General features: G+C 37.0%; 2 protein-coding genes across 3 annotated transcripts in view; one reads left to right on the top strand and one right to left on the bottom strand.

Annotated features, from left to right (window-relative positions):
* The window catches only part of LOC138699609 (neuroparsin-A-like), a 115262-nt gene that overhangs the window by 2509 nt on the left and 86752 nt on the right, over positions 1-26001 (top strand). The window lies entirely within an intron of this gene.
* LOC138699607 (RING finger protein 145 homolog) overlaps positions 1-26001 on the bottom strand; it is a 51577-nt gene that overhangs the window by 13679 nt on the left and 11897 nt on the right. The window contains exons 2-3 of the mRNA XM_069825622.1: positions 13223-13329; positions 150-320 (exon numbers count right to left, since the gene is read on the bottom strand). Coding sequence (XP_069681723.1) covers positions 150-320; positions 13223-13319 — 268 coding nt within the window. The 5' untranslated portion in view covers positions 13320-13329. The remainder of the gene's footprint in view (positions 1-149; positions 321-13222; positions 13330-26001) is intronic.

The raw sequence follows: 26001 nt of genomic DNA, 5'->3' as shown, positions 1-26001 counted from the left end.
TGTACTGCCATCTTGTGTTCGTTTACGCGGCGGGTGGCGATCCTGGCGGTTGTTCTCTTCAAAGTGCTACCGGTACCGATTTTAACATAGGGATGAGCTATCTGTTTTATATATATGATCTAGGGGGAGGGAATAAAAATTGCACTTACCCTTGAGGTTGGCAATCATGGGTCGCAGGCCGCTCAGCGAGTACTTGTAGTTGACGGAGATAACCATGGGCAGCACGAGGCAGGAGTACGCGAGCCCCACGCTGCTCACCAGCACGGAGGCGTGCCCCCGCGCGAAGTAAGGCAGCAGTAACACCACGGAGAGCAGGCATACTGCAACATTTAAGGGCTTAGGCCGGGTGCACACAGAATCAGACGCGACGCGACGCGACGCGGCGCGGCGCGGCGCGACGCTACGTTTTGCTTTACAACGCCTCGCGACAGCTTAAAACTGTCTGCTCGCGACAACTGATTTGCTGGCTGTGTGGGTTTGGAAAACTGGCCTAGGCTAGAAAATGGCGTCAATAATAGAGGACTGTCTATATGAAAAATTCTATTGTAGTTGCTTATTATTTCCTAAGGACGCAAGCTCCTAAAAATCTATACGATTGAAAGAGTCTTAAAATTAAAACGTCATTTTTTATGTTATGAGTGTTATGACTACTTCACGACTCACAATAAAGAAAAATAATATATTAAATCAATAATGAGTGATAGTTTAGAGCAGAGAATTAGGCTTACTACAAATTACACTGGTCGTCAGTCATTTTGCGCCAGACATAAAACTAACAAATTCTTAGTAATTTAGACCTCCTGAATTAAAAAATAACAAGAAAAATGTTCCATCACTTCGGGTTTTCGAGATGCACAATATAATTAAATTTTTATGCATTTAATTTAAAAATCACCGTATTTCGTGTGTAACTATTTTGTTTCACAAATGTGAAGACCCATTATGTGAAAACAAATGTAGTATATGTAGGGCACCATGATAGAAGCACTTGTAGAAAGGGAAATTATTTTATTGCCCTTCTACGAGTCTATTTGGAGGGAGTGAAACAGGTTCGCGGTATAAATTCACTTGAGTTTACCTGATTTTACTTGAGATGTGCATTTCTTACACAGTGAGCTTAATTACATTACTGTAGTTTATATCTTGCAATATATCACCATGTCAAATCCACTTCTAGAAGCGGAAATTGTTTTATTGTCCTTTTCGGTTCCATTTGGAGGGGAAGAAACAGGTTCGCCGTATGAAAACGCTTCAGTTGACCAGGATATTTCTGTGGTGTTAGTATTCTGTGTAGGACGTGTGGGCTATTTCTTTAAAGTGTGCTTTAATGATAATATTCAAAGTATGAATGGTTTATATGTGCGGATTTGAAGGTTGTAGCAATGCTTTTTGGAATGCAATTAGGCTACACAAAATTTTGCTGCTTTCTGTACGAATTGGACAGTCGCGCTCCAGATATTTTATTTTTATTTTATTTTATTGGGTTATTTTACGACGCTTTTTCACCATCTAGGTTATTTAGCGTCCGAATGAAATGAAGGTGATAATGCCGGTGAAATGAGCCCGGGGTCCAGCACCGAAAGTTACCCAGCATTTTCTCGTATTGGGTTGAGGGAAAACCCGGGAAAAAACCTCAACCAGGTAACTTTCCCCAACCGGGATTCGAACCGGGCCACCTGGTTTCGCAGCCAGACGCGCTGACCGTTACTCCACAGGTGTGGACTCGCGCTCGAGATATGCATTATAAAATAAAACGACAATCACTAGAGCCAGGGAAGAAAAATGTTATACATCAACCCCTTGTACCTCAAAGCGAAGTAATTTTACCCCTTTTACACAATAAGTTAGGGTTAATGAAGAATTTTGTTAAAGGGATAAATTATAAAACTGAATCATTTAAAAATATCCAGGAAAAATTTCCTGCTATTAATAATCCGTGGCGCTACACCCCGTGAAGAGCCCAGACCGACCAGCCGGCTGCTGGCCTCACGTCCACATGCCAAAACAGAGGTGGACGATCATCCAACTAGAATGGAGGTATTGTGTGGTTAGCACGATGATCCCCCCAGTCCTTATATCTGGCTTTCGCAACCGGCTTTCGCTACCTATCGTAGCTCCTCAAGTGCATCACGATGCTAGGTGGGCACCGGTCCCATACATTGGCCGAAATTTCATGAGAAAATTTCTTCCCCCATGAGGACTCGGACCAGCGCGCATTCCTTAACATTTCCTGCTATTAGTGGTTCAAAAATAAAAGAGGGAGTTTTCAATGGACCACAAATTAGAGAAATAATGGACAATCACTTCGAATCTTTGCTGGAAGGAAAAGAGACAGCCGTCTGGATTGCATTCAAGGAGGTTGAATTAATTTTCTGGATAACTGTAGAAGTGAGAACTATGAAGAACTAGTGAAAAATTTACTGTTGGCGTATTAAACTAGGGGTTGTAAAATTTCCCTGAAAATTCACTTCCTTCACTCACATCTTGACTTTTTTTCCCTAGAATTGTGCGATTTCAGTGATGAGCATGATGAGCGCTTCCATCAAGAAATTTCAACTATGGAAAAAAGATACCAATGACAATGGAGTACCAATATGCTAGCAGACTATTGTTGGACTTTAGCTCGTGATGTACCTGATGCCTAGTGTAAAAGAAAATGGAGAAAAAGAAAGCTGTAATCTTCTGAACAGCCTTATTGTCATTATATAAAACAATATTTTGAATAGATATAAATTCCAAAATTTCTCAAAAACCGTAACCAACAACTGTTTTTATTGTCATATTCGTGTTCAGGAGGCTCAAATTATGTAGAAAACATATATCACATGTCTAGCGCAAAAAAAAAGTTAACATTTGTTACGCAGTGTTATTATCATAAATTATGATTCACCTGGTGCTTTCATCTCATTTGCAATTTTTCACATATTTTCAGAAACCACATTATTCTCGTGATATTGTTTCAAAGATTGTACAGAATATATCTTTCCTGTACTAAATCAACTAATTTATCCGCATCGAGCTCCATTATGAAAAATGTGCACTACACAACAATAGTATTTTTTGTAGATAATGAAAGCGTGCAATCATAGCCACTACTAACGCATGCGCAGTACACTGCCGCTATCAGACTGTCTCCTCGCGACGAACTTCTAGCAGTCATTCGAAGCTGTCTCTTCGTGTCGCCTTGTGTCTCCTCGCGACCGTCGCGCCGCGTCTGATTCTGTGTGCACCGCACCATAAGAAATCAATGGGAGACAAGTACCACGAGACAAAATGTCGCGTCGCGCCGCGCCGCGTCTGATTCTGTGTGCACCCGGCCTTACTGACGATAAAAAGTGGTTAAATACATTTCAGTATATATGTGACACGCTCAGACGCACACTCGCAAAGTAATGGTGTGGTGAGAGTGAGGCATTAATGAATAAGAATTCGCTTTCTCCAATGGGCTCTTACTTCATCTGACTTCGTCGTCATACATCCATTGTCGATCTTATCTGCCGGACAGTTAACCCTTCCCCATGCTCTTGTAGTTGCTCACAAAATGAACTTGAATTATCTTAAAAATTATAAACCTTGCGATAATCTTGTTAAATATCACAGTAATCCATTAAATGCTGCCTGTTTTGCTCAAACAGCTTTCAATTTGAGCTATTTTATAAACTGTTAAAGCTTCTTTACTTATCTTCTAGTTTAAGGTATACTAATCAAACTGTTAACCAGGGTAAACGGCTTCAAAGCCGGGTACCTGAGAAATGAGTGCACTGGTGTTTTCAAACTAACCTACCATTAAAACTCATTCCTTATGGCTCTACCCCTATTTGATTGCTTGCTTGATTTTATGAGATTGCAGGTCGGAAAGGAAAGAAGAAATATTAAAGGAACTGGGAACAGAAGTCGTTAAAGATGTCCGTATGAGTATCTAAAATGTATAGACAGTAGGGAATGAGGCGGCTAGACAAGGTCTTACTAATAAACAGTGTATAGTTTTTATACGAGACTTATGCAGAGTTGAGACAGAAAACGTTACTAATAAACCATGCATAAGCGATGGATGTTTAAACAGTCTGTAACTATACAAGGGGAATTGATTTGCAGTAGTTATATACACGAAACCCCTTGTTTAAGCGTTGTATACTGTATAGAGAAAAAAATGGCCGCCCCTCTAACAGCTGTTCGTATCGACGTCATTTTATGATGATGACTGTCTTGTAACCACAGAAAAACAAACCAAAGAGCACAGAATAATTAGAATAATATTGCTGTAGCTTGTATTCTTTGTCCAAAATATACTGTGGTAATCGACCAGAGCCAGTTGTACTATCGATACTTAACGAGGCACACTAGAGTGCTCTATCGGATGCAATAGAGAACCTCAGATATTTCAATACCTTTCTTAATGAAGTAATGACGAAACTATGACGTAGCTGTGTAACAGTTATACTGTTATACACGACATATGTAGTGATTATTAGTAAGGAATTTACATACGACTTATAAACGAGCTATTCACTATATAAGTATAAGACAGTTAAACGTCTGTATATAGAGTTTTTATTAGTAAGTGGATAGTAATGGAATAGCATAATTGTTACCACTAGAGGTGCGAAAAAATGAAAAAAAAAAAAACAACAAATTCTTTTCGGAAACTTTTGGAAAAATTAATAAGTAATTTAATTAGCTACACTGTAATGTTCAACCAGGCGGACTAAGTTACGAGCTCTCATTATGTGTAAATGGTAAAAATGTTAACACAGAACACGTAAACATAGAGGAATTCCTCTGTTACAGAGGGTTGTACTGAAAGTCATGAGCAACACATTGCTATAATTTAAATTTCAGCAATGTAACACAAACGATTACGATATATGATCATAATCTACAGACTTTACACTATGTACTGACATATTGTGACGTCATTAACTTCTCTCATGTGACCACAGGCAATGTTTGCAAAATGGTCAACAACGATGGTTCGTTTCGACAGCGAAAGAAATATGTCTACATTTTCGAACATTTGTAGCCTACCAAGAAACATAGGTATTTAACCGTCTTCATACTGGAAGAATCAGACAATTAATTAGTGTACGTTAACGTAGATTTGCGTTACCAGTAGCCTATATTACTTTTGTGCTCCCTCCTGAAAATGATGAAAGCAACATGGAAACAGAAAATAGTGAACGTACTCGTAATTATTATTTACACATTTCTGTCGTAATATTTGTAGTCGTGACGTTATTCCCGGCGTGAGTGCTCCTCTTTGCTTACGTCTTAGGAAGTGAAGGCTCTATAAAGTCTAGGTAGGTAGTATCGTTCGCCATTTTTGTTCTTTTGTTGCCGAGCTACCATACGAGGAATCTATTTGCCACATCGTTAAACATTATCATGTCGTAGCTCCTATCATAATAAATCAAACGCACTGTAATTCAGCAAATAATTAAGCGGCAAATAACGTCTTCGTGTGCTTTCTGCGAACGCCAACAAAAGAGCCAAAATGGCGGGCGATTATATTAAGTATTTATCGAGCCTTAAGAAATGAATAACGTCTTCACCAGCGAATCACAAGATGCACACGTTTAAATGTAGCCGACTTGCAACGCGATTGGCTGCCGGAAATTAGAGCGACGGGACTGTAGATTATTTTGTATTTTCACTCACAAATTCATTTTGTAATAAGTTTTAAGAAATAAAGTGTACTTTTTCTAATATTTCTAATTTTTTTTAATAAATCGAAAAAAACGAGTCATTAGATTCATTGGTGATATTTGGCGAGATGAGTTGAAGGATTTACCATGTGATTACCTGACATTTACCTTGCAGTGGCGAAAACCTCGGAAAAAAACGAGATAATCAGCCAAGCGGGCATCAAACCCAGGCCCGAACGCAGACCCAGCACTTACCGTCTGAGCTAAGCCGGTGTAAAAGCTGGTTCACAATAGCTATTTTTTTAGTAGGTTATTTTACGACGCTTTATCAATATCTAGGTCATTTATCGTCTGAATGTGAATGGTCACGTTTAAATACATTTATTTTAACATTATTTCCGTTCTCGTTCTCGTTTCCATCCCCGGTTTATTGTGAACCAGCCTTAAGTGTTGCTGTCCCAACATTATATTGTCATCCCAGAAAATTACTGCTGGAATTGTTGCATCATTTTGAATAAAAAAATCTTCACTTGCGATGCTGTTCGTGAGCTCACGACTTTCATGTTTTATTCACAGTATTATGGTGTTTCCTGTGGAAGAACGGGATTATATCTTCGAATCATTGACGTTATTCGGTATTTCGGAGATTGATTGTCTGTAAGATGTCGTCCTACTTAAACATTTGAGAAAATCTACGTACTTAAATAATGTAAGACTTTTTACTGTTGCTTGATCCGTAAATCTCTCTCATTTCGAAACAGAAAAAACATTCTATTCTGTTTGTGAGATGTCGGTCTTCGTATTTTATTCGCACCAAGCCACCGGATAAATATCTGCTATTGTTTATGGCGTCTTGTGCAGGAACGCGACCGATGCCCTGAAACTGGGCCGTAGACCTCTCCCACATCTTGTTTTCCGGTTCACTCACCTTACCGAATGTTTTTTAGTGCCATGGACATCTGGTTGTTTGCCAAACGTATAAAATTGTTTGTTTATATAAATAAAACAAGTCAGTGACTCTAACGTTTTGTCTTTGTATAGGTTTCACAGGGACGATGCATTCATTCCCTTCTGGCCTCGATCAGCACGAAAGCCTGTGGGATAGGTTTAATTCGAATACTTCGACAACTTCACCTGATTTCCCTGCTTTTATTTCATCATCATCATCATCATCATCATCATCATCATCATCATCATCATCATCTTGTTAAAAATGTTATGTTTTATTTAACGATGCTCGCAACTGCAGAGGTTATATCCGCGTCGCCGGATGTGCCGGAATTTTGTCCCGCAGGAGTTCTTTTATATGCCAGTAAATCTACTGACATGAGCCTGTCGCATTTAAGCACACTTAAATGCCATCGACCTGGTCCGGGATCGAACCCGCAACCTTGGGCATAGAAGGCCAGCGCTATACCAACTCGCCAACCAGGTCTACATCATCATCATCATCATCATCATCATCATCATCATCATCAGCAGCAGCAGCAGCAGCAACAAGTTTTAGGCTCACTTCATCTTTTCCTTGGTCATCCAGAATAATTCTTCTCCTCATTGGATTGTAGCTACAATAAATAACCTAGTTTGGCTATTCTTTGAATCTGCTGCATGCTATTTATTTTATTGTATAGTAAACTTTGTACTAAGAAATTATATCATTCATTTCGTTTTTATGCTGTATCTTTCTAGTTTTCTTAAACATATCTTCGTCGTCGTCATCATCATCATCATCATTATCATCATCATCAGCAGCAGCATCATCATAATTAAGTTTAAGGTTCATTTCATCTCTTTCTTGGTCGTCCCAATTTCTCATTGGATTGGTTGGATTAGTTTGACTATTCATTGATCTTTCATCTGCTAGATGCTGCTAGTAAATTTTGTAGGTACTAAGAAATTTTAACATCTATTATCAGGCAGTACATCTCACTTGACGATATGTGTCAGAGGAAGAATAATTGTTTCTATGCATCTGAAGTCTGACTAGTGTAATATGTAGTTAGTCGGCGATGTATGCAATGGAGGGGGAAAGAAAATGGCCATCCTACCCTTGGTCTAGTTGCCTCATAAGTGGTGCCTTCTTGGTGTTGCTTGTGAGGTTCAGACCTGTCTTCGGACAACAACAACAAACAGTTTTAATGTAATTCATTTTGCTTTTAGTCATAGGCCTACCTTGCCAGTTTGCTTAAACACATCATCATCATCATCATCATCATCATCATCATCATCATCATCATCATCATCATCACCATCATCATCATCAGCAGCAGCAGCATCAGCATCATAATTAAGTTTAAGGTTCATTTCATCTCTTTCTTGGTCGTCCAAAATTCTCATTGGATTGTAGCTGCAAAGAGTATAGCCTAACTTAGTTTGACTATTCATTGATCTTTCATCTGCTGGATGCTGCTAGTAAATGTTGTAGGTACTAAGAAGTTTTAACATCTATTATCAGGCAGTACATCTCACTTGACGATATGTGTCAGAGGAAGAACAATTGTTTCTATGCATCTGAAGTCTGACTAGTGTAATATGTAGTTAGTCGGCGATGTATGCAATGGTGGGGGAAAGGAACTGGCCATCCTACCCCACTATCTCCTGGTCTAGTTGCCTCATAAGTGGTGCCTTCTTGGTGTTGCTTGTGAGGTTCAGACCTGTCTTCGGACAACAACAAGACGTTTTAATGTAATTCATTTTGTTTTTAGGCTGTACCTTGCCAGTTTGCTTAAACATATCATCATCATCATCATCATCATCATCATCATCATCATCATCATCATCATCATCATCATCATCTTTTTCTTGAGTTCCTAAGTGAAATATAGTACCACAACCAATTTTGCCATGACCTTCGCCTAGCTTTATGTTTATATTTTGTCATGTCTCACAAGCTAAACATTGCCATATATTCCAGTAACAGATGGGTCGTAGCTGCACCGTCTAATTTCGTGTATTGCTATTGTATTAGTCACTCACTATTGAATCACCGCTCAGTGGGCTGTTACTAGCCCATGTCACTTTTCGAACGACACCGTACTAACATGTGAAACCTGTTTCCAGGCGGACACCTGTTACTTCTCTGTGTAATCTCCACAAATTTTTTATCAGCTTTGTTGAAATCGTCACGACGTAAGTGTAGTCCTCAGTGGTCTTGTGGGTACCGTGCTGACGCCTAAACCCAAGTTCAAGGATTCGAATTCGGCGCAGGGCAATGGATTTTAAACGTACAATAAAATACTTTGTATGACTTCCTCTGGGAATGAAACAAAGCTGTGTGTCGCGTAAAATCGTATGCAATGCATAGTCCATAAAAAGATGTATGACACGAATGTAACGCAAGAAGGACGCGTACGTCCCGATGCGACGCAGTGAATGGCGCGGCGAGTGACCGACCACGCGCCAAAATTAGAGCGCTGCCACGTCACGCCGGCCACGTAGCAAGGATCCGACGGCCACGCGCGCGCACGCGGCGGAATATGAAAACATTAATTATAGACAGCGACGCAATAAAAGAAAATCGCCACCTTGTTGTCATGGAAAAGTTTTATGGCTAAGAATACGAGTTTGATTACAATGGCCCTTTCTTAAAATAATGCACAACGCCGCCACATGAAACTGTTAGATGAATAATGCGGACAGGACGCCGAACCCGTGCGACGAGGGGGCCTGAGGCCTTGGCATGTTGATGCACCCAAAAATCACTAATGGAAACTTAAGTTAGACTTTAGTTCAAACACTCGTAATGCCGCACTTTGACTATTGTGGCGTGTTCTTCATTGACTTAAACACCGGACTCTCGAACAAATTACGTGTTCGTAGTATGTGTATAAGATATGTGTGCAATGTCCGACGGTACAACCATATCTCACCATTTTTCGAATCTTTATCTTGGCTCCGATTCAACGATCGCAGAACTTTACACTGTCTTTCTCTTCTATTTCAAATTCTGCGCACCTTAACCCCAAGTTATTTGTCGTCTCATCTTGTGTATTTGTGCTCCAATCATAACCTAAATACTCGCTCTCAGATCTCTGGCACATCGAGTATACCTCATCATAACACTTCCCGATACTCGTCATCATTCACAGTTTCAATTTCTCGTCATTGGAACTCTCTATCTCATACCATAAGGGGCTGTCAGACATTTACTAATTTCAAAACCCGGTTGTCAGATATACTGTTTAGACTGTGAGCTTTCCTAAAATGTAATTTTTCTAATGTATGATTTTATTTTTAATTATATACATTTTCTCTATTGTTTACTTCGATTCACATTGCTGCAATTGATAGAGAATTCCACCTTAAGAAAAAAGCATTGCGCACATGGGGCTGTTTCATCAAATGATCAGTTACCATAGAAACGCCTACATACCACATTACAATTACTAGGCAAGGCTCATAAAACCAATGCTTTTTTCTTAACGTAGAATGCTCTATAGAATTACATGTAACTAAACTTGTTTTTATTGTGCTTTATTATTATTATTATTATTATTATTATTATTATTATTATTATTATTATTATTATTATTATTAGAAATGCATATAGAGTGTTAGTTGGAAGGCCAGAGGGCAAAAGACCTTTGGGGAGGCCGAGACGTAGATGGGAAGATAATATTAAAATGGATTTGAGGGAGGTAGGATATGATGGTAGAGACTGGATTAATCTTGCTCAGGATAGGGACCAATGGCGGGCTTCTGTGAGGGTGGCAATGAACCTCCGGGTTCCTTAAAAGCCAGTAAGTAAGTAAGTAAGTAAGTAAGTAAGTAAGTAAGTAAGTAAGTAAGTAAGTAAGTAAGTAAGTAAGTAAGTAAGTAAGTATTATTATTATTATTATTAATTGTATATTTTTTCTTTATTTCTGTCATTTTTATATTTGCTATTGTTCTTATACTGGTTGAGTGGAAGAGAAGGCTTTATGGCCTTAACTCTGTCAGTAGAAATAAATCTATTACATTAAATTAAGTTTAAGGGAAAGTTTAAGACTCAAACGACCAAAAATGACATTTTTCATTATTAATCCAATTAAATTTCCTGTATTTTATCTGAATAAAAATATATAAATAATTCCTTAAATTTATCAATTACGCTCTTTAAATTGCATGTTTTGAAGTATATTAGACTAGACTACATAGTAGCACGAATAATCAAAATTATTCTTCTCCCTGTTTTTCTCAAAACGACATTTTGCAATCTTCAGTGTTCCTTTTCTCAGAAACTACAAGTCTAATGCCATTCAAATTTTGCACAGATGCTTATTATACTGTATTACATCAAGTAACGAACAATCATATTGTTACGTTTTAAGACTTCTTCATACTGCATGTTAAATATTCTGAAAACCTTTTTTTTTTTCGATTGGGAAAGTTAAACATTACAAATAATTCTTTATATGATGGTAATGAAGATATGAGATTCTCTATTCCTCAAATGGCTCCAAACATGTGTGAAAAAATATTCACATTTTTGCCTACGATATTTTTTCCTGAAAAGGTATATTAAAGATCAATGTTTTAGCTATCGAAAAAAAACATAATTTAAAAGGACTCTAATATATCTGAACAATTCATCCAATCAAAATGAAATTCATGTGACGTACTGTATACAAGACAAACATAATAGTACATTATGTAACGAGCCTATAATGATAGTAATTAAGACGCGAGTATGTTTGTTTATGAAACGAGCGCAAGCGAGTTTCATAATTTTCATACGAGCGTCTTAGTTACCATTATAGGCAAGTTTCATACGACTTTTTATGCTCGACCATATTTCTAACTTGAAATTATTCAGAAGTATTCATTTTATTCGTATCTAACTGGAGAGCGGAAGTGACCTTGTGCATAGCTCGTAAATTGTGATATGTGCGCAGACGCGAAAGTATTGATATTTTTCGAGGAACAATAATGTCATTGACCTTGATACAATCTAGAGAATGACATGAACTAATTTTGATATAACCTGGAAATTGATTTAGAATTGAGAAACGAGATGACAAATTGAATTTATTTGAATATTATTTACAATTAATGCTAATTATTATAATAACAGAACATAACCTTCTGCGACAGTATTGGATTTCCGGCCTCCGTGACGTTTCCCTCGTTGTCTTTCGATTGCATATCGGAGAATAATCGAAAACCTGAATTTTAATGAAGAGGTGTACTTTAATGACATGCATTAAAGGACTGCTACCAGATGTATAATTACTACATTTCGGCATGGTCGAGCATAAACATATTTACAGACCGAAAGAGAAAGGAAGAAATACGTCATGAACGACATATTAATAAACACATCTAGCACCGGACAAATTGGCCGGACCATCTGAATGGAATGGACGACATAGTCCTACGCATTCCCAAACATTTTTACAATACGAACCAGAAGGAAGAAAACATTTAGGATGTCTACGGAAGCCCTACGGATACCAATAATTTTAGATAGTACGAAATCGGAACAGACCAACTATAGTTTAATCCTTCAAATGGAAGGTGAAATATCATGTGTAAAGCCGTTATAGTTATAGAGCAAAATATACCTTATTACCTACAAATATTAATTCTTTCTGGAGAATTGTTGATACTTTTCCAGAAATATTACTTTACGTAGGCTAATTAAGTTAACTCTAAAGTGGAAAAATTCAAATACCTTGGAGCAACAGTAACAAATATAAATGACACTCGAGAGGAAATTAAACGCAGAATAAATATGGAAAATGCCTGTCAGTTTGCTCTCAAAAAGGCTGAAAGTTAGAAATTATAAAACACTTACATTGCCGGTTGTTCTGTATGGTTGTGAAACTTGGACTCAAGTGGAAAAATTCAAATACCTTGGAGCAAGAGTAACAAATATAAATGACACTCGAGAGGAAATTAAACGCAGAATAAATCTGGAAAATGCCTGTCAGTTTGCTCTCAAGAAGGCTGAAAGTTAGACATTATAAAACACTTACATTGCCGGTTGTTCTGTATGGTTGTGAAACTTTGACTCTCACTTTAAGAGAAGAATAGAGGTTAAGGGTGTTCGAGAATAAGATGTTTAGGAAAATATTTGGGCTGGATGAAGTTACAGGAGAATAGAGAAAGTTATACAACGCAGAACTGCACCCATTGTATTCTTCACTTAACATAATTAGGAACATTATATCCAGGTGTTTGAGATGGGCAGGCATGTAGCACGTATAAGTGAATCCAGGAATGCATATACAGTGTTAGTTGGAAGACCTGAGGGGGAAAAAAAACCTTTGGGGGAGGCCGAGCATAATATTAAAATGAATTTGAGGGAGATGGGATATGATGATAGGGAGTGGATTAATCTTGTTCAGGATAGGGACCGATGGCGGGCTTATGTGAGGACGACAATGAACCTCCTGGTTCTCTAAAAGCCATTTGTAAGTAAGTAAGAGACTGTGGAAACTTAACTTCTGTACGCGAAGTTAAAATACTCTAGGAAGTAGTTTCTTGCCAAATTACGAATAAGTTAAAAACTAGATGATAGGACAACAGAAAAATTGGCAATCGGAATCTGTTATAGGATTAGCCATCACTAGTTGTGAAGAGTCCTTTGTATATCTGACCTGTCTGAGCCGTCTTCTCGTCCTGGATGCGCGGGTCGATCTTGGTGGGGGTGTTGATGCTCTGCAGCCTGGCCCTCACACGTGTGATCATGCCCATGCTTCAGCAACTGTAACAAAGAAAGGTTTGCCACTAAAACATCATCACCAACACTAATGAATAAACTTCGTTGAATTGCCACACGCAGCATGCAATCAGGTTGCCGATGTACGGTAGTATAGAGGAGGTGAGCGACCGCCCGGTCTCGTAGTATAAGCATTGTGGCCGGTCCAAATAGAGCAGCTACAGCTAATGTATACCTAAGTAAGCACTTGTTTTTGCATTACTATGGTTGGAATAGTCAAAGCTCAACATTTGTTCAGTGCAGACAAGAATTCAAACATACTACAGTGAGTGTGTTGCTGTTCCAAACAATTGCCCCTGGAATGCCCTTACCCCCGCAGCCAGTCTTGACCCGTTGGGGAACGTGGTTGGATGCTGTTAATTATTATGCAGAACATTACGGCAAAATAATGGACGTAATTTACGCATTGGATAGCACAGACAGTTCCGCTGTTGCAGCTGTAAAATCATTGCCTTCTGAGCAGCTATTAGAAGATATTCTGTTCATTGATTCTAATTTTTAAATCGTGTCCAAAAGCATCACCCTGTTAGAATCGTCTAAACTACGTCTCTCAGAAGCCCTTAATATAGTGTATAAAGTATCATAAACCGTTATCCAAAATAACAATTCACTAATTTCAGGAAAAGTGAAATGTAAATTGAGAAACATTATTGCTAAAAATTCTGCCTATTCACAACTTCGTATTATAAATGATGTACTATCAGGTCACGACAAGACGTCTGAAGTTGGTGTACTAAAAAGTAGTGAATTCCCGTTCTTCAAATATGCACGTATTACATCGTGTGATGTTGAACGTACATTTTCCCAAAATAAAAACTGTTTAAGTGACCATCAGAGGAGGTTACTTTGCAGTCGCTCAAAATGTACGTAACTCTTCACAGCAATGCACATATTCAAGGATGATGTGAGTATATTACATTAAATTTTAAGAGTTAATATATCTCACTACAAAATAATTGTGTATTTACATGTTTAGACATTTCCTACTTCAATGATCATTCATTATATTTCTTGAATGCAGGATACAGATTTTATTGTAACCGCAGTATACCGCTCAGTGTTTACATCAGAGGCATACTCCATCCTTTGCACGTCCCCTTCTCATACAGTCTATACCGCGTGCGCAGTAAACCTTGCGATTCTCGTGGCAATTCCACGAAGTCTACTAATGAACAACGTGTTCATAATTCTTGTGTTCGCCTCGTCTGCGATGTCCGTCGCGCTGACCACATTACCCCATCCTTCCAAACTCTAAACTGGCTACGGCTTAACGAACGAAGACATTTTCATTCTCTGTTCTCCTTTTCCAAGTCCTTCACACTTCTACACCTACCTACCTTGCCTCCCGTTTCAGTTACCTGTCATCATATCATAATCTCTTCACTCGCACGCAAAATAGCCGCATACTAACCATACCAACACATAAGACATCATCGTATTCATCATCATACACAATCTCGCTCTCGCGCTTGTGGAATACCCTACCCAGTGACATCAGAGACTGTCGGAATTTAGTTAGCGTTCAAAAGCAAACTTATTAAGCATTTTCTTACTGCGTAGAGTAGGTTTAATTTTTACTTAATTAATAAAAAAAATGTTTCTCTCTTCTTAACTTTTACAATAAATTGTCTAGCTTTTATTAATCAGTTAATTTTTCAGTACTTTGATTTTTATTGTATTTGTAAATTTAATATTAATTGTAATTATAATTGTAATTGTATTCTTAATATTGCAGTTATAATCCCCTGCTAGAGGGGAAGAGAAGGCCTGATGGCCTTATCTCTACCAAGTTAAATAAATAAATAAATATAATATTATTATCTGCAATGGCTGCATGGTCTAGATTTGTTTGTTTACTTGATTATTTAATGACGCTCTATCAACTACGAGGTTATTTAACGTCGATGGAATTGGTGATAGCGAAATGATATTTGGCGAGATGAAGTCGAAGATTCGCCATAGATTACCTGACATTTGCCTTACGGAAAAAACCCAACCAGGTAATCAGCCCAAGCGGGAATTGAACCCGCTCCCGTGCGCAACTCCGGATCGGCAGGCAAGCGCCTTAGCCGACTGGGCTATGCCGGTGGCGCGTGGTCTAGACCATTAGCCTCAAGACAGTTGATCAAATTCGAGTTCCTGTCAGGACTGAATTCATTTTAAAAGTCCATAGTGGCATTTGTGGCGAACAAACCTAAGTAGACCACGTAAAGGCATGAAAATCTACATTAATTATTTTGTTCTGACAGCCGAACTACTCTGGGTGCATTAAGCCTGCATAAAGTAGACTCCACGCTGGTCGAAGAATGTCGATTCACCTTGCAAACTCTATCCAGGTATAATAAAGTACAGTAATGGCAAAAAAAAAAAAAAACCGGACCGACTCTTGTAGCTGATTTCAGAGCCTTGTTCACTCCAATAGTAAGTTAATTAAGTAGTAAAATATCGCTGCAATCGAAAAGTATTGGGAATAAATTTGAATTATCTTAAGTTCTTTGTTCCCTTATATTAAGGGGTTAGGTACAGCTTACAGCAGTAAAAGTTTGGAAATATTCAACATTTTTTTCGAATAATTTCGAGGGAAAAAATGTTCCGGGTTCGATACCCGGCCCCGGAACAATTTTTCCCTCGAAATTATTCAAATTAACTTTACAGGGAGTTATTCCTGAAAGCTTGATTTGCAACATTTTTTTCCTCCATTACTGTATATTGTACAATAATGAAAATTGGTATGTTTAAAACACTGTCCTTCTGCTATATGAAAAAAAAAGTATTTTTACGACTTAAAAAATTATTTACATATTTTTTTTTTCAAAATTCATAATGGTGGTAGTTCACTGTGCAATGATGAAACGTTTCCCTCATAACTCATAAACCTGTTAACTTTTTCATGTCCTCTCTCTTTTTTATTTTATTGCTGAAACTCATATTTACAGTATCATGCTCTTTCAATTACATTCCTTAATAAATTATATTATATTATATATATTTTATTTTGTGATAGAAGAAAATACTGATATTTGACCAATTTTAAATGGATTTGTTTTTTATCAGACAATCTATCAAAGGTAGAGAAGTGATCTTGCATCACATTGTAGACATAACACGCATAAATACACACAAAAAATTTCATCACAGAATGTTGAATAGTTTTTGAGTTATGTGGGAAACGCTTCATTACTGTACAGTGAACTGAATTTTTGAAGAAAAAAAATGTAAATAATTTTTTTAAATCATAAAAATATTTTTCTCGTATAACAGAAGGACAGTGTTTTACTCATACTAATTTTCATTATTGTACAAAACACAGTAGTAGAGAAAAAATGTTCAATATTTCCAAAATTTTACTGCTGTAAGCTGTACCGAATCCCTTAAGAAATAGTTCTAGTTATATTTATAAATGGTACCTAATAAAGGTATAATAATAATAATAATAATAATAATAATAATAATAATAATAATAATAATAATAATAATAATAATAATCATCATCATCATCATCATCATCATCAGTCAGTCCTATGTTAAAATGTTATGTTTTATTTAACGACGCTCGCAACTGCAGAGGTTATATCAGCGTCGCGGGATGTGCCGGAATTTTGTACCGCAGGAGTTCTCTTACATGCCAGTAAATCTACCGACATGAGCCTGTCGCATTTAAGCACACTTAAATGCAATCGACCTGGCCCGGGATCGAACCTGCAACCTTGGGCATAGAAGGCCAGCGCTATACGAACTCGCCAACCAGGTCGACGTCAGTCCTATGTGTCATCCGCCCCTTTACCCAAAAGAAAATACACCTAGTACTTATCTCATTTCTTTTAAACTATTAGGGTGCTATGCATAGACATTTCGATAGCCCACGCTACGAGCGTGCTAAACTAGCCCCGGCTATCGATTGATTATTTGTACAGATTAATATCATATAATCATTATAGCTAACACTGGTTTATGAATATGAAAAACGTTAGTTCGCTGATCATCCACCGGAAGCTCGCGCTACGAATGTCTATGAATATGCCCTTAGAGACTTAGTAAGCTCCAGACCGAAGTACAATGGAGAATATTGGGTGTTCATTTCAAAGTGTGTCATGACGTCACTGTTGTTGGGTCACCGATTTCAAGCGAGTTTCAGCTTATATGTTAGAGAAGTTGCCTATTATTTAAGGCGTTCTTCAATCTGAACTTGAGAACGTGTACGGTATAACTTGAACGTCGTAGCAACAGATGGCGGTCTGTACGGTCTGTGTGCTACCATAACCTCTTTCGAACTGTGTTTTGCGCCGGCAAGTCGTACGCAGGGTATTTGTTATCATCGGTTGCGTACGGTAACATTCCACAACACAAATCAAATGCTCCGTGTCCATGTTGACCGTCGAAGTTAATGTCAACAAATACGTAAGTAATCGTCTTAACCCTCTCCCCATATCCCGACAGTACGTATTTCCAAACAGTTCACATTCCTGCCACTACCGGAGTTACCGTACGTATCGGTACGTACTCTTCAGAATGAACGCCGTACTTGCCAGGCAACTTCTCTGGCAGATAAGTAATACACCTCTGCGGAAGTGTAGGAAGATTGAATTCTCTAGGCTCATCGGCTAGCCACATGACGGCATACAGCGAGCCATGACACATTTTGAACTGAACACCCAGTATTTATGGCACCATCTGGAATCGAAACCACAACTTTCCGGCTTACAGTGTTACGCCATAGCCGCGACGCTACAGCGCGTCGCAAAGAAAGTAGGCCTGCATGCTACATATTATATTTTTATTACATTAATGCGAGTATCTACAGACTTTTCACGCAGTCATTGGGATTTCTTTAAATCCTCCGCGCTTGAAATTTACAACGCACTCTGCTCTGCATCATACGCCATTCATATTGTAGTTATTAATTTCTACCGTCGTCTGTAATTTCAGTAATATCAGATATCCCGTTCTGTCTATTAGTCCTCCTTGAGCACGGGCTAAATATCCCATTACATCATTTATTTCTCGTCACGCAGTGTAACGCAAAACACAGATCTAAATTACGCTAATATGTTTTCGCGGGATATCAGCCGAGTTAAGATTTTGGAATGCTCCAAGCTTTCGACTGCTATCATAGTCGAAAGCTTGGAGCATTCCAAAATCTTAACTCGGCTGATATCCCGCGAAAACATATTAGCGAACCAACGCCGAGAAAGCCTCAAATCATACATAGATCTAAATTAGTTTGAGCAGATTGAGATCCTTTCTTGTTTGTTTCTTTAGTGTCCAACTGCCATTGACGTGGAGTCGTCTACAATAATATTTTCCTTGCTCTTGAGGAGTCTTGGCTCACGCGCCAGGTTATTCTAGGTTCTTTGAAGGTTGAGTATCACCTGGCCGCTAACAAGGTGTGACGCGCGACCCATACAACCGCAGTTCATTCAATACCTCGCATCAGACGTACGCTGATTGGATTCAAATGAAATTCGTGGTGTACGAAGACTGTGTTGGGGCAGGTTTGCTACAATCGCTGTCGTCATTTTACTTTCTTCACAATTGATGTCATTCACGAGTTAGATCTTGATAGACTGCTTCGGTCTTTTCATACGTCTTTCTTTTCGTCCCTTAACTTTCGGTTGTCGACAATCTGTATTTGCATACCCTCAAACCTTGCATTTCGTATATTCTGATTCTGATAATGGCTTATAAAATTTATACATTTCTCTACTGATCCAAAAATGCTGCCTTTTCTTTTTCCTTAAAATTTTAGTTTCAACTGTATTCAGTCTTTTTCTCTGTTTTTGGTTTAGGTAACTTGCCAGTTTATAAATTGATTTAAAATGAATAAAGAGATATAGCCTACATTATTGAGCCATCTCAGAAATTGTGATAGAAAACTTTTAATATACACTACTAAGCCATCTCAGAAATTGTGATAGAAAACTTTTAATATAAACTACTGAGCCATCTCAGATATTTCGATACAAGACTTTTAATATACACTACTCAGCCATCTCAGATATTGTGATACGAAACTTTGAATATAGGCTACTGAGCCATCTCAGAAATTGTGATACAGATCTTTGAATATACACTACTAAGCCATCTCAGAAATTGTGATACAAAACTTTTAATATACACTACTCAGCCATCTCAGAAATTGTGATACAAAACTTTTAATTTACACTACTAAGCCATCTTAGAAATTGTGATACAAAACTTTGAATATATGCCACTGATCCATCTTAGAAATTGTGATACAAAACTTCCAATATACACTATCCAGCCATCTCAGAAATTGTGATAAAAAAACTTTGAATATATACCACTGATCCATCTTAGAAATTGTGATACAAAACTTTGAATATACACTACTGATTCATCTCAGAAATTGTGATACAAAACTATGAATATACACTACAGATCCATCTTAGAAATTGTGATACAAAACTTTGAATATATACCACTGATCCATCTTAGAAATTGTGATACAAAACTTTGAATATACACTACAGATCCATCTTAGAAATTGTGATACAAAACTTCGAATATACACTACTGATTCATCTCAGAAATTGTGATACAAGACTATGAATATACACCACAGATCCATCTTAGAAATTGTGATACAAAACTTTGAATATACATCACTGATCCATCTTAGAAATTGTGATACAAAACTTCGAATATACACAACTCAGCCATCTCAGAAATTGTGATACAAAACTTTGAATATACACCATTGATTCATCTCAGAAATTGTGATACAAAACTTTGAATATACACCACTGATCCATTTTAGAAATCGTGATATAAAAGTTCGAATATACACTACTCAGCCATCTCAGAAATTGTGTTACAAATCTTTGAATATACACTACTGATTCATCTTAGAAATTGTGATACAAAACTTCGAATATACACTACTCAGCCTTCTCAGAAATTGTGATACAAAACTTTGAATATACATCACTGATCCATCTTAGAAATTGTGATACAAAACTTTGAATATACACTTCTGATCCATCTTAGAAATTGTGATACAAAACTTCGAATATACACTACTCAGTCATCTCAGAAATTGTGATACAAAACTTTGAATATACATCACTGATCCATCTTAGAAATTGTGATACAAAACTTTTAATATACACTACTCATTCATCTCAGAACTTCTGATACAAAACTTTGAATATAGACCTACATCACTGATTCATCTCAAAAATTGTGATACAAAACTTTGTTAACCACTCCATTTGTGTACGAATATTAGTGAATGATATCACAATCATTTATTTTCCATGTATGTTTTATCACGGCTGGCTGAATTCAAAATACATAATAAATTCAGTCATTCAGGGCCAACTGTAACTGACATCAACTTATTTTGAAAGTATCACTAGATTTATCGAATATCAAGAGCATAAACGTTTCCCTTTTAAAAAGAAAAGATGACTTGGAATATTAATTGTGTGCTTTTAAAAGGTTTGAAAAACAGATCAGTTTGTGATTTATCTTGAAAGACGGGCGCCGAAGTTGATCCTGTAATATCTGCAGTTGGTTTTCTTCGGTCATTGTTTGGAGATAGAATTAAATTTATTCATAGTCGTTGGAATGTACGCTCACACCTGTACTGAATGCTACATAATGCTGTCTGTGTAGTTTTTGACTAGACAGCCATAAATAGCACGCGCATCAGCTGATTGACCCTGTACATCGCGCGACGACCCGCCCGGTGCAATGTAAGATGGCGTCCCGAGTACGAATAGAAGTTAGGTACTTGTCAATTTGGCTACGGCAGTGTTTCAGATTTGTACCTTATATTCAAGATAGTTTTGGCATCGTTGAAAATTGGTTATAAACGACTCGTATGCTTACATACAAATAAAAAAACTGTTACATTCACAAGAGCATGGTGTTTATTCTTGTAAGAATTTCAGGCATGACCACCATTTTGTTCTTCTGTCATTAATATCTCTATGCTGCGTTCAAAAGAATATTGTGTTTTGTTACCTTAATTAATTCCAAAACCTCGTAAATAACTCGGATATAAATTTTTTTCTTTTTGCGCGTTTTTGAAAGTTTCTAGTGCTGAAATGTGGTTTACCGAGATTACGTACCTAAACATATCTATTAATTGTGGTAAAAATACGGCAAGTTTAGCCCTGCTCCTAGAGAATTTTCGTCAACTGTCAACAGCGACGTAATACGTAATAGTGTTTGTAATCGTAAATTTATTTATCTGATTTTATAAACTTTACAAATGAATAAGGACGTATTATGTAACAGTTTACAAGCATTTGTAATCTTTTATTTATGATTTGTGAAGTGTTAATTTGTAATTTATTAACATTATAAATCGGACTCATAGATCGCGCCCATAGCAATGAAACCGTTGTTTAGAGAAGTACCCATCCAACAAGTTCAACAAAGAGAGGGTTGGGAAAAAGGGTAGGTTTATAAACTGCAGAGAGGGCTGCATCATATAGGAATGGATGGGTGTGGGATAGAGGTGATAATAACAGGAGGAATATATGGCGTAATGTGAAGATATCTTTAATTGATATCGAGAGGCAAGAGATTGAGCTCTAATGTTCGGAAAATTCCTCACTACATTTACAATCAGATCTCATGCTTAACTGGGGGAGGTGTGACTACATAAATTCTTGTAACAAAGACAGCAGAGCAGGTTTAGCTTGGCTAAGATTGGGGGCATGGAAGGATAATAAAATTGTCAACGAAGGAGAGCGCCTTTGTCCCCTTTGCAGAGAAAAGGACTCCTACAGACATATTTTATTACAGTGTGTCGAATTGGAACAAGTTCGGAGAAAATATCTACCACCCTCGATGCTAAGTCAGAATAGGAGTTCGCTTGCATGTCTTGACCTCATGGGGAATATAGAATACGAACAAAAGACTGGATTGTTCCTCTTGAAGGCGAGAAAGATTAGAAGTGCAGCTGTTGAAGTTTGTGATACGAACTGATGAAGGGATAATGGTATCTACCCAATTATATACTTTCATGTCTGTTTTAGGTTAGGATATGTTATATAATGTGTTTTGTTGTGCCGTGTTCTTTTAGAGAGTGGTTGGATATAATCATAGGTGAGGGGAGTGAAACCTACAAAGTAGGACTTGTTTTGGGTACAAAGCACGTACTGTCAGAAGACCCGTGCACTGGATTTTAGAGAAAATTATGATAATATAACATCTGTATGTATAATATTACTCAATAAATCCATCTATCTATCTAGAGAAATACATCTGAGGGGGAAGAAAACACAAAAAGATTTTGACTTATCACATTTTGAAACAAACGTCTTGTGTGTAGACTTTCCTTATCTGTGAACTGCAAGTGCATTATCTATTTTAAAAGAAGATGAAAGTAACAATTGGAGACAGTTTTATAATTATGTACGCAGGAGAAAAGGAAAAAACGAAGGAGTAGTGCTTTTACGAAATCAGAACGGAGAAAGTATAACTGATGACAAAGAAAAGGCCGACTTATTAAATTCCTATTTCATTTCGGTTTTCCATAATAATAATAATAATAATAATAATAATAATAATAATAATAATAATAATAATAATAATAATAATAATAATAATCCCGCTGATAGGAGTGGTTGTGTCACAGACCATGAATCTGAACCAAATTCGACTTTCAAAATAACTTCCAAAGGGGTTAGAGAGAGAATAACGAAATTAAAAAATCGGAAGTCTCGAGGACCAGATAGTATTGCTACAGAGATTCTTAAATTAGGTTCCGAGGCCATAATTCCATACTTAATGCGTATATTTCATGTTTCCATAAACAATGCTGCTATTCCATGTGACTGGAAATCAGCTATAGTGGTACCCATACATAAAGGTGGAAATAAATTAGATGTCGGAAACTACAGACCGATTAGCCTTACATCTGTCGTATGTAAAGTCATGGAGCATTTGATATCGGATTATATTCGTCATGTTCTAAATGCGAAAGACTGGTTTTACAACCGCCAGCATGGTTTTAGGGAAGGCTTCTCATGTGATAGTCAAATTACGTCGCTGGTTCAGGATCTAGCTGAAGAGGTAGATAGAGGCGGAAGAATTGATGCAGTTGTGATTGATTTTTCGAAAGCATTTGATTTGGTGCCACACGACATATTAATAGTAAAGTTAAGTAGGCTAGGAATAGATAAAATAGTTGTGCTATGGATCCAAGAATTCTTAAACGGTAGAACCCAGAGAGTTAGAGTAGGTCATGAAATATCGGAAATTGGAAATATAAGTTCAGGGGTGCCACAGGGCAGCGTTCTGGGTCCATTACTCTTTATAATATACGTAAATGACCTATGCCAGAATATTACATCAAATATGAGGCTATTTGCAGACGACTGCATTATCTATAGAAAGATTAGAAATAATTCAGATGTAGATGCTATTCAAACAGACTTGAATAAAATTTATAACTGGGCGTTAAAGCATAGGATGAAAATAAATGGTTCTAAAAGTAAATGTATAACATTTTGTAAAACCCGAGAGGAAACTAGTCTTAATTACGAATTCAGTGGTGTTGTAATTCCGCAAGAACAATGTTGTAAATACCTAGGAGTGTATTTAAACTCCAAACTTTCTTGGGGAGAGCATGTTGATAATGTTACGGGTAAAGCATGGAGGGCACTTCACTTTATTATGAGAATCTTGAGAAAGGCTAGCCCCAAATCGAGGGAAATAGCATATCTAAGGTTAGTGCGACCGTTAATGGAATACGGAACTACATGTTGGGATCCCTATAGAATATACCAGATAAATTCCTTAGAAAGAATCCAGTATAGGGCAGCTAAATTTGTTAAAGGTAAAAGAGAAGATGGAAACGATACGATAAAAGAACTTAAATGGGAAACTTTGGAAAACAGACGTAGGAAAACTAGAATAACATCATTGTATAGAGCACATCTAGGTCAGAAAGCATGGGTAGACATAACGGCTCGGTTAGAAAAGCCAACGTACTATGGTAGGAACAATCATGATTTTAAAATCAAATGTAGGAAACAGAAAACGGATGTAGGTAAATTCTCATTTTTAAATAGAACTATAAATGATTGGAATGACCTACCTGCAGCGATCTTTGAGGGCTGTCCTTCCTTAAGGAGATTCAAGAATAATTTAAAAAGTTGTATATAAAGTGAAAATTAAAATTAAGGTGACATTCAACATTTAATTTTTTTAAGGTGACATGTATTTATCTAGGCTGACGAGTTTACTTCCTAGGTTTGAATTGTAAATTATTTAAAACTAGCGTGTAAGAGGGCCTTAGACTAGAAATGTTTAGTTTAAATGTAGTTCTGTTTATAAGTATGCATAAGGGTGTAATTATTTGACTTATTTGAACTGTTGTATCAGTGAAGCGAGGTGAGTCAGTGAAGTTATGGTTTTACAGTGCAGTGAATAGTTCCGATCAGTGATAATTTATAGCGTCAATGAAATGTGTTCTATAGTGTCAGTGAAATGTGTTATATAGTGTCAGGGAAATGTGTGCTAAAGTGTCAGTGAAATGCGTCATAGTGCCACTACAGGGAATGAGATGAGAGTAAAGTGAAAGACTATTGAAACTTATGTAGGACCTATAGATAATTATGTAGGTTGTATTGTAAAATGAGGTATTTTATTTTATGTTTTTATTATTATTGTGTTAAATTGTATTATGTATTATTATTGTATTGTGTGTAAAATTGTATATGTGTTGTAAAATTGTATTGTGTATTGTAAATTTTATTGTGTATTGTTAATATTGTATATACCACTGCCACCGGGTGCTTGCCCACTTGCAGTGTAAATAAATACATACATACATACAATCTCTTAAGTTTTACAAGCTCTTCCAGATCGCCACTTTCTTTTTGAAAATCCTCAGATGACGTTTAGGCTGTGATAAGACAGAGTTGCACTATGGACGCTTAATTTGTCATGTGATGGTCTTAAATTAGTGAACCCTTGGTGTGTTTTGTTTTTGCTACGGCAGTCACTTGTTTATTTAGCGCATCACGCGCTCCTCAGCCGTCAGGTGACGAGAAGGAATCTCAAGTTCACAGTGAGGAACGAAGGTAGCATACAGTCGGCTCTTCCTCTGTTTTTTCCGTTTTTCTTTTGTTCTGTCTTTCTTCCTTCCCTTTTCTATTCCTTCTTTATTCTTCTTTTTTAATTCTTCCTTCGCTTCTTCTTTTGTTTCTTTGTTTCCTCTATTTTTAGTTCTTTTTGCTTCTCTCTGTATTCGCCCTCCCCCTTTTTCTTTTTCCTTCGTTTTGTTTCTTTCTCTCAATTTCAAAACAGAAAGAGCTATCTGCTCTGTCTAAACCAGGGAAAAAATATACTTCATCCTCGAAACCTACGCCCTATAACTTGTATTTCAGTTAGAATTAGAGTCTGGCTGTGCGGCAGAGAAGGCCTACTGACCTTAGCTCTGCCAGATTAAATAACTAAATTAAATTAAATTATAACCTTACTGAATTCCATGCCTAATACTGGGCTTTCATTTTCAAACTTCCCAGTCTAAATAACTGTTTATTTCAATTAAATAAATATGATTTAAACAAAACAAAAACAGGTAAATTTCGATATTGTGAGGAAAAAAACCAGTGTTAATTTTAATTTAGGTTTCACCACCTCTTTCAGTCCATCTCCCTTTGAAATTTCAAA

Source organism: Periplaneta americana, chromosome 5 (assembly GCF_040183065.1).
Source record: "Periplaneta americana isolate PAMFEO1 chromosome 5, P.americana_PAMFEO1_priV1, whole genome shotgun sequence".
In the NCBI taxonomy this organism is placed as follows: Eukaryota; Metazoa; Arthropoda; class Insecta; order Blattodea; family Blattidae; genus Periplaneta; species Periplaneta americana.
Note: the sequence above shows the minus strand (reverse complement) of the source record. Positions and strands in the feature narration are given on the sequence as shown.